Source organism: Gossypium raimondii, chromosome 6, assembly GCF_025698545.1.
Source record: "Gossypium raimondii isolate GPD5lz chromosome 6, ASM2569854v1, whole genome shotgun sequence".
In the NCBI taxonomy this organism is placed as follows: domain Eukaryota; kingdom Viridiplantae; phylum Streptophyta; class Magnoliopsida; order Malvales; family Malvaceae; genus Gossypium; species Gossypium raimondii.
This window is the reverse complement of record NC_068570.1, coordinates 50,355,674-50,365,903: the sequence shown is the minus strand read 5'-3', so window position 1 is coordinate 50,365,903 and position 10,230 is coordinate 50,355,674. Positions and strand designations below refer to the sequence as shown.

Genomic DNA, 10,230 nt, shown 5'->3' with positions numbered 1-10,230 from the left:
ATGTATAGTTTTGGGATTTATCCCATCTTCAAATAAAATAATTGAAAACATATTGACCATCAAACATAATACCAAACGTTGACTCAAGATTGATGAAAACCAATGATAAATAATTTAATCTGTTTTTAAATTTTAATATCGTACACATTTCACGTGTTATTATTAATTAGTTTTAAACCATACATTTTATTCTTTATTATATGTTATTTTTAAACATATATTTGTATTCTAAATATGCGATTTTCACATGTATACACGTGTGATAGAATTTCTAGTTTTTAATTAATTTTTAAGTAATAAGATGACATAAAAGAACTGAGAAAATTATAAAATTCAAAAAATACTCTAAAGTTTAAAGTTTAAACCATATCTTTGTTTCACCTCAAAAAGATGTTTACCATTTGAACATAGTAAATTGGGCCAGAAAGGTTGTTTGGGGCTTCTGTCTTCCTACTGAAAATGAGCATGGGCCCAAAATGTTTAAACAAAAAGAAAATGGGCACAATATAACTCGCAAGATCAAGACCCAATTTCAAGTCGTCCATTAAAGAGTATTAAGCCTCAATCCTCAGTTGAGACGTTGTATCAACAAGAAGCTCACAAATTTGCAAAGAAAAAGTAACGACAAACTAACACTGAATCGGATTCCAGTTGAAACTGGAATACGTGAAGGAAGTGCACATTCTTCACCATTGAAAAGGACCTTTGTTGGAAATCCATCTCCTTTAGCAATATCGGGCCATGTCTTTCCGCTCTTTTTAAAGGTAACAACAGATTGTTGTTTTCCGGGCACATCGGGATCATTTTCTGGGTCTGAACCGTTCTTCTTTCCAATCAAATAATTCATCCCTTCTATGCCTTGGATGAAGATGGTATTGTTGAGTTCTTTCAATATTGTTGCATTGAAAGAGAACATCCTTTCGTACCCAGAACCAGCTTTCTTGAACTGAACCGCAGTGAACCAGTTTTCGAAGTTGATACTTTTCCAATTGAAAAGGGTAAGCCGAGCCGCCCATCCTTGTTTGTAGTCCGAGGAGACGTGCCAATTTATGCTGACCCCACAGTTGTCACCACAAGGCAATGGCTTCGGGACTTTAAAATGTTGAATCTGCGCCCAGGCTTTGGCTTTCACCGATCTATTTTCGAATGGAACGAGAAGGGCCTCGGGAGGAAGAAGCATTGCCGGTTTGTTCGGATTGCATTTCGCTGTATCTTCACACCCACAGGCACAAGTGTCGCAAGGAATAGCTGACTTATTGTAGTAAGCAGAGAACGTAACACAACATCTAGAATTGCCTTTGGTTGGCCGTGAGATGTTGCAAACAATTTGCCAGCTAGCGATTGCATATTTTACTGCCTCAACTCCAGTGGGATCGGGGGACTGAGCAGGTTCCACTCTGATAGGTGCCCCACATCTATAATCTGGATTAAGATCCCCCACAATTTTCCACTTGTGGGGAGGGTATATGGTTGTTCTGTTCAAATCAGGTGGAATTTTGAAGACTTCTATTACGAAAGCTGACTTTGATTTGGTTGAATCCATGGTTTCTGGCAAAAGGGTGCCATTTCTGCAACAAAATGGTATTTTCCCCATCTGGGCGTCATCGGCTTTTTCCGGCGGCAAGTCAAAAAGGATGGGTTTTTTCTCGCAGTTCAATACTTTAGAAAAATCCATATCTCCGTAGTATTCCCCAACTTTACCATTTAAACAGCCAGAAATATCAACTTTTCGAACATAAGCACCTTTGAGTGAGTTTATAAATTCCCCTCTCATCCATTCCCAAGTCAAGTTCCAATGGTCCAGACGTCCCAAAGGGTGACGGTTCTCAATTGTTACCTGAGCAAGGTAGTTGTTTTTGTAGGCTTGACTAACATCATACGAAATCAAAAGGTCTCCTTTTTGTCGTGGAAAGAACTTTGTTTTTGTAGTTTTATTAGCTTTTAACTTTGGGTCCTTCACACAACATACGTACATTGAGGCTTCTGTGGATGAACAACATTGTTATGGTTAGGAAATCAAAATGAAAGTATATAAGAAAAAAAAAAAAAAGGGTTTTAAGTACTCACTACGACGAGTCGGTGAAGGGCATTTGTATCCATCATTTGCAAGTTTTATTGTTTTAGGCATTGGATTCCCAGGTGGCTTCAGTCCGAACTGTGTGCCTCTGAGTTCAACTTTCACCTGAATTTTGTCCAACTCATTAGCGGTGTCGATGGAAGTTTCGAGATCGGTTTGAGGATATCCGGAGAGGTATGTTCCATTGCCAACAGGAGCTGGGAAATCCACACCACTCGTTAAAACTGCTCCTTTTGCTGAAACTAATATCTCCTTGTATTGAAACCCAATGAAAATCTTCCAAGCCTGCAACTCACTGGTTCCCATGTTCAATATGGTCACTCTGGACTTGAATGCCCATGATTGGGTTATTGTATTCTTCAAACGGGGAAACTCTTTTGTTCTAGAGATGAAATTGTACCAAATAAATATCCCTTTACAATGTTCTTGCCCTTTGGGAATCGTAGGTTGCTTTTCTGCCTCATCATCAGCCTCATCATTACCTTGTTGTTGGGCTAAAGAAATATGATTTGTTGAATGAAACAGAAACAACATGAAGGCTACTACTTTCCATGACAACTTCATATCTTCAACCCCTCCACCTCAGAGATAAACGATTAATTATCTTAGCTATTAGTTGTTTAATCTTAAATGATATTTGGGAACTGTAATGGAAACTGTTTGTAACACTCGGTTTTCTATGAAGGAATTGTTTCAGAGTTGTGCAGCGTGAGTGCATATGAAAGAGTAAAGAATAGAGGACGAAATTGAGAGAAAGAAGATGGAGGAAACATTGAATACAAATTATGGATGCTGCTAATGGAACTAATGTAGAATAAGTCAGCTTAAACCTCATCCTCTAAGTTAGCGATGTATTTGGATTAACAATCATCTGAATTTCGTAATTCTAGTAATGGCAGATGGTTTATGGAGCTTCATCCCCAAAATTTCTGAATATCTCCATGGTCTACATATTTATATGTTAAATAAAATAAATCATCTTATATTTATGAGAATAACTTAGATAAAAATGATCCTGAAAATTAAGGTTTGTAGGCACCAATAAAATTTTACCACATCATCAAAATAAATTTTACCACATCATCAAAATTTAAAAACAAAATAATTATTATAAACTCATCCATAAAAAAATTATTTTATGGACCATTTCCACCACATTATTCATATTGCATTTCCAATTATTTAATGACATTTTAAAAAAATTCATATTATTAACACATAATTTTGATAATTTTTTTTACCCTGAACCTAAAATATAGAACTCCATACCATAAACTCAAACCTCGAACCCTTGAACCTTAAAACCAAACCTTAAATCCCAAACTCATAACCCATAACGGTGAGCCCTTAAACCTTAAACCTGAACCTTAAATCCCAAACTTTTAAACCTTGAACTTGAACTTGAATATTGAATCTTGAACCTCGAACCCAAAACTTAAAATTCAAACCTGAATTCTGAACTTTAAATCCCAAACCCTAAACCTCAGGATTTGGGGTTCAAAGTTTAAGGTTCAAGGTTCAAGGTTCAAGTTCAAGGTTCGAGATTCTGGGTTTAGGGAAAAAAATTACCAAAATTATATGTCAATGACATGAAAAAGTTCACAAAATTACTATTTTTTAAAATTGGTTGCACAAAATTAAAAAAATTAACTTATGAAAAAGAATAATTAAAATTTGTAAAAGAAGATATTTGATATAAATGAGTATATAATAATACTTTGTTCTCTTTAAAATTTAATGATGTAGTACTATTTTATTGGTATCTAAAAACTATACTTTTAAGATTATCTTAATATAATTTATTCCCTATATTTATATTTATATGGTAATCTTCTTAGTGTATATTTGTTGGTAATATTTTCTTTTCCCAAAATTTTCTATCACCAAATTAATATATTAACATGGCATATTATAAGCTGGTACTTCTCCTTAATTAAAGATTAAGCTGTTTTATTTTGCCCCTCCGATGGCTCAACCCTTTGACCTAAGTATACCAAGTTGTTCTCAATTGGTGTAAGATTATTCTTTGTTTGTTTTCTAGCAATTTTAATTTGACTGGTTTTAACTTATATAAATTTTATATATGGTTAACATCAGTCACTATTTTGTGTTTTTGAAAAAAAAAAAAGCCAACAATTTATTTACAGAAATTTCTGTATGGTTGATAAATTGTGAAATTTCTGTAATAATAGTCACTTTTTTATGCCAATATGATATTTTATGTTTTATTTAAAATTTAAAACTCACCTTATTGATATGTGGCTTGCTATATCTAGCCAACTATGCCAAGTTTAGTAACTTATTGTGTTTAATTGAAAGTTAAGGTAAACTTTTGTTTAATGCCTATGAACTTGCTAAGCATTCTATATGCTTACCTAGTTTATTTTCCCTTTTCCGTGTAGATCGTCACCTTGCAGAACACGTCAAGCTTGATCATTTTGAAGTTCACGCTATCTTATCATCAAATTGGTAGTTTTTTGATCACTTGAGTTTTGGGATTGTGCCATGTATATAGGGATTAGATTTTAAGAAAGTGATCACTATCTTGATCATTTTGTGTGTTTGATATTTGTGGCAAATATTGAGTTGTTGAAAAGTTGGTATGTACCAAATGGTGTATGCATTAACTAATGTTTGATGTGGTTTAATTGATGATTTTAAACTTGAATATGTTATTAGACATGCTAAATGTTGAGTATTGAAGAAATGGCAAGTTGAATGAATAGATGTGTATATATGCTTAAGTGCTTGAAATGGAAATGAAATAATGTGGTGCCCCAAACCCGACTGGGACAATCCAACTCGAATCCAGCATGACACATTAGTCACCGAAGTGACCTAGAACACAACACAACATTTTCATATACAATTAACTATTCATTTACCTATTCAACAATCAACGAAAGTCTTATGCATGCATATTAGCTCATGTGTAATCATAGGCAAATATTTAAAACCTAGTTGCATGTAGAGGTGCTCATGGGTCGGTAGGGTTCGGCCGGCCCATAAAAAATTTTGGCCGGGTCCTAGGCAGGCCTGCCTGCCCGAATATGGGCCTAGAATTTTGCCTGAGCCCGCCCGAAAAAAATTATAAGCCTGCCCCGCCCGCCTGACCTGCTTTTTTTAAATAAATACCAAAATTTATTTTAAAAATTAAAACAAAATTTAAAAAAGTATTTTAAAAATATTTTAAAATTCAAAAAATTAAAAAGTATTTTAAAAAATTTTAAAATTTAAAAATTTAAAAAGTATTTTAAAATTAAAAAATAAAAATAAATAAAATATTTATTATATTCGGTCGGTAGGCTGCCCTGCAAAAAAAGTTGTGCCCGAGGCCTGGCCCGTTTTTTAATCGGGCCTCGTTTTTTTGCCCAAGCCCATATTTCGGACCTATATTTTTACCCAAACCCTCCCATATTTCGGGCTGGCCGTCGGGCCGGGCGGCCCGAGCACCTCTAGTTGCATGCCTATCTAACGATTTTACTTGAAGTAAAACATAGGGGCACAATCGACATTTCACGTCCAAAACATGCGAACATATATGTAACAACATTTAAAAAAGTGCATTTCAGTTCTAAAATATTTTTAGGAACATTAGAGGAAGAATCGCTTAGATCCGATTAGTAAATTTTAGCTAATTTTAAATCAAGTGTTTTAGGGACTAAATTGAAAAGCTGACAAAATAAAACTCAAGCATGTGAATTTCTAAAGCATTTCATAACCATTTCAAAATTCAATTGCCTAACCGAAATTTTAGAACTAAAGTGCAAAGCTCAAAAAACTGGCCTTTAGAGCAAAGGCATCTCATCGGGACAACGCGATGATGCATGTCGCAACATGCCCTGGAGGGAGGCCCTCGTCCCGGAAACATGATAAGGGTTTCCTAACACTGAACCCACGTCCCAACGACGTTCGAATGTGGTCTCAACGTGCCCTGCATTTTTGCAGCAATCAGACTTGCAATTTGGCAAACCAAAGTTTGGACACTTCCCCACTTACCATTTCTTACATTAAAGGCCTAAACTCAATCTGAACAAGTCATAATACATTCATACAACATTTAAGACATGCTCATACTCATCAAAACACATCATGGCATAAATTGACTTTCTAAGTAAATGGTACATGCTTGCATCCAACACTAAACTCAAAATCAATTACTCAATTTGTCAAATCAACATGCCATGCTTTTCTAGGGAGCCTATATGCACAAAATGAACCAAATGGTCAATCAAAACATGCCAAAAAATTTGATCTATTGTTTGACCACTAAAACACATTTAAGCAGTCTTACTAAACTCTTTTAGCATAAGCATAATAAGTAAACATGTTGAGCCACATCCATATCATTCACCAATCATCAAAATAAACTCAAATCAAGTTCCAAATTCAAAATAATAGTTCAAAAATATAGTTCCAAATAAGATTCTAGATTGCCTTTATTTTCAAGTGTTCGAACCACAAAAACATACTCAAATGCTATACCTTGAATGGATCACTTTCTTGGCCGCTTCGCACTCCATGAATTTGTTACTTTTCTACAAAATTTAAGTGAAAAGTGCGAGCAACAAGCTTAGTGAATGGTCAAAAGTTCTACCAAGAATACACAATAACATAGGTTAAGTAAGAGCATTCTGAGGCACATCCACAATTCATATCCATCAAGTTAAAAAATCATTTTCATGTTTTATATGTCTATTAAGTTTAGAATATACTTCTAATTATGATCACACACATCATAACTCACATATTTCAAATAATTATATATTGATATCTTGAGATTATGAAACATATAGGTGGACTCAATCACCACACATTGGATAAATGAATCTCCATCACACTAATGAATCAAAGATCCTAGCATGTCTTAACAAGTGTAGCATTAAGCTAAACACTCTCCAACAAACCAAACATGTCTGGTTCAATAGAGCATAGCTCAACATTCTCTTATCCCAAGGCCTCAATCGCCTGATCACAAAACATAAAGGTGAGTACTCACAATCCTATGGCATTCCAGCTATATCCAATGGTTTCAAGAGATCATAAGGCCAAAATATCCACAATTACACATATTTATTTACTATTTTAATACACATAACCTTTATTCATATTCATTAGTTTCACATCACAACCTCATACACAATACATGCGTTATTAGATACACATTTAATTGCACTTACAAGTGCCACGATAGTGCTAATTGAGCTATCATATATCAGACCCCATATGTGTGCTTTAAAAATCATAAATCAAATATCACATTAATGTATTTTCACAAATTACTTGTTCCATTAGCATGCCATATCTCAACTCATTTTACTTGGTCATGATTTTACAAATAGTGCAATAAGGTATAGGAAAGACTTACTTTCGGAACTTAGGATAGGGGTTTAGGCTAATCCTAAACTCCTGACTAACACTATAAATCGCGCATATGATCTTTCGTAATTCGGTGTAGCAAATTAAACTAGTTTTCATACTTGTAGAGCTTGAATGCGAGCATTTTCATTTTGTTTTAATTAAGTTTTCATAGTTTAGTCTAAATGCAATAAAAAGTGTATTATGAGTCTTTTATTGACCTTAGGGGCCGAATAAGGCTTAAAGGTGAGCTAGTATACTTAATGAGTGGGCAGGAAACCATCAGATGGTGTACAAACTCAATACTGGTCATTGTGTTGCAACACGGGAATTCTGATGTCACAACATAAGGAACATAATACAAGAATATTGAGATTTCCTTCGGTGTCGCAAACATAGGCATTAAGGTGTCACGACATTGGTCCTGTATAGGAAATATGTACGAGCTAGGGGTGTTTTGGTCTACATAATAAAATATTTAACATGAGAGCGTCAGTTGACCTAGCGTTGAGGACGACAACAACCCTAACTCTATAAATAGACTCATTTAACATTTGTTATAGACAACTTTCAGATTTGAGAATTTTCTTCATAATTTTAGTTTTCAGTTTTTCCATTTTTTAGGCTTTAGGTTATTTCTAGTTTTTCTATTTGCGTTTTTTTGGGAGATCTGATTTGTAGACTTGATCAACTCTTTGTGGATTATGCGTTTCACTCAATATAATTCAGATTGTCTTAAACCTTTTCTCTTGAATTCATTGCTTATGTTTATTTGTAGCATCAAGTTTATTATGTTCATCAGATCCATGAGGAACTAATCCTTTTACGGGGGATTAGCGAGTGGAGGTGTGATTAACCGATTTCTATGTAGGGTTTCCTTAGCGAATCAGCTGTTTGGGAGAGGAGGAACTTAAACCCTAGGCTTGATGACCCTAGAAAGTCATTTAGGTTAGAATTAACCCAAAATTGGCATGACCTATCTGTGAACACCTTAGCTCCAAATTGGTCTAAACTGTGAGGTTGAGAGATAAGTAGTTCTTGCCGACTCATTAGTTTAGTGGAATATCGAGAGATCCTGCTAGGTTAATGACTAGTTGATTGAATAGGAACACGAAATAGGAATTAGTTATGACTACCAAAGCAAGCTAATCACCCATTGTTAGATCTAATAAAGTTTACACATTAATTTCCCAAAGTCTCTTTATTTATGCTATTCTCTTTATTATTACAACCCCCCCAAAAAATCTCTCTTTATGTTTCTTCGTAATATAATTTATTTAAAGTACTAATTAGATCTAGTTGTGTTTAGGTTAGGATTAATTTAGTGCTAGCCTCCGTTGGGTACAATCCTTAGAGTACTTGCCTACTTCGTTGTAACTATATTACAACCTGACTCGTGTACTAATTAGTCAAGTTGTTGGCGTTGTTGCCGGGGAGGCAACGTCACTAGATTGATTTAATTTTTGTATTTATTAGAATAATTAGGAATTTTTTAAATTATAGATATGATTTTTATTTTATTTTTACTAACGTTTTTATTTTGCTTTTAGTTTCAGTGTATGACTCGCAGTAGGGGAATGCCTATAGAGTCAGCCATCGATCTAGAAAGAATAATTCATTGGGACCGTCGACAGCAGCAACAGATGCAGAACCTATCACCTCCTGTAGGCAATTTACCTCACGAGAATATGTTGTTTGACGAAGCTAACAATAATAATCCACAGGAGTTACCACCACCACCACCACAGTTACCTACAAATATAACTATGGCACGCAACAAAATAACCCTAAGAGAATACACGCTATGAAATCTGGAGATGGTTCAAGGAAGTATAACAAGGTCAGCCATCATAGTTAATAATTTTGAGATCAAACTAGTTATGATCCAGAACAATTTGCAGTTTAGAGGCACAATGACTGAGGACCCAAATCAACATCTAAAATAGTTCATTCAACTTTGTGATACTTTTAAATATAACAGGGTCACCGATGATGGTATTTGTCGAAACCGTTTTTTTTTAAAACAAAAATTTAGCTGTCGACTTAATAATAAAAACTGGAGTCGCCACCGATCCTTTATTAAGGTGTTATCGGCCCACCTTAAAAATAATTTTGGTCTGCGAAATTTGAGAAAATGGGTTCGGGAGTCAGTTACGCACGAGGAAGGATTAGCACCCTCGTAACGCCCAAAATCGGTACCAGATTGATTATTTGATGTCTTAGTGTCGAAAGTTTAAAAGATTTAAAAATCAACTCAAATGATGAAATTTGAAAAAGCGATAATCAATTGTTCAAGTCATGTAAAGAAATCGAGTCCCAATACGTTAGGGTACAATTCCTCATAATCCCCGAACTTTGAATATCACTTTTATTTTATGTGAAAATCTTCATTTCGAGAAGGTAACATGTCACACCCAATACGTTAGGGCACGACAAATTAAGTTCCCAAAAATGAATTTTATGCTCATGTACTTTGAATAAAGAATATTCTCGGTTATTTAAGATTGACAAAGAAAACAGAACCCAATACGTTAGGGCTCAATTTCCTTGAAAAATCCCAAACTTGAGATAATACTTTTATTCAAAAAACCTTGAATCAAGAAAATAACTTTGACGTCAGTTAAAACCAAAATATATTTTCAAAAAGGGTATAACGAAAGTTAATGCATAATATGGAGCTAAAACGTTAATTAAAACGTATATGAGTACATATTTACAAAATATATATATGAGCACAATATACAAGTATACATACAAATAAATGAAATATATCCAATAAAACAAACAAAAACATG

General features: G+C 34.3%; 1 protein-coding gene across 1 annotated transcript; it reads right to left on the bottom strand.

The window, feature by feature from the left end:
• Positions 1-429: 429 nt before the first annotated feature.
• On the bottom strand, positions 430-2,961 carry LOC105774742 (COBRA-like protein 10). Its single transcript, XM_012597304.2, has 2 exons — positions 2,068-2,961; positions 430-1,983 (listed from the first exon to the last, which is right to left on the bottom strand). Exons 1-2 carry the CDS (start codon positions 2,639-2,641, stop codon positions 569-571), a joined length of 1,989 nt encoding a protein of 662 aa, XP_012452758.1. The 5' UTR covers positions 2,642-2,961; the 3' UTR covers positions 430-568.
• Positions 2,962-10,230: the final 7,269 nt, after the last annotated feature.

Excerpts from the sequence above, each read along its gene's own strand:
- LOC105774742 (XM_012597304.2), bottom strand. The coding sequence starts at position 2,641 with ATGAAGTTGTCATGGAAAGTAGTAGCCTTCATGTTGTTTCTGTTTCAT. Across the intron at positions 1,984-2,067 it reads CCCTTCACCGACTCGTCGTA|AAGCCTCAATGTACGTATGT; the intron begins GTGAGTACTTAA and ends GTTCATCCACAG.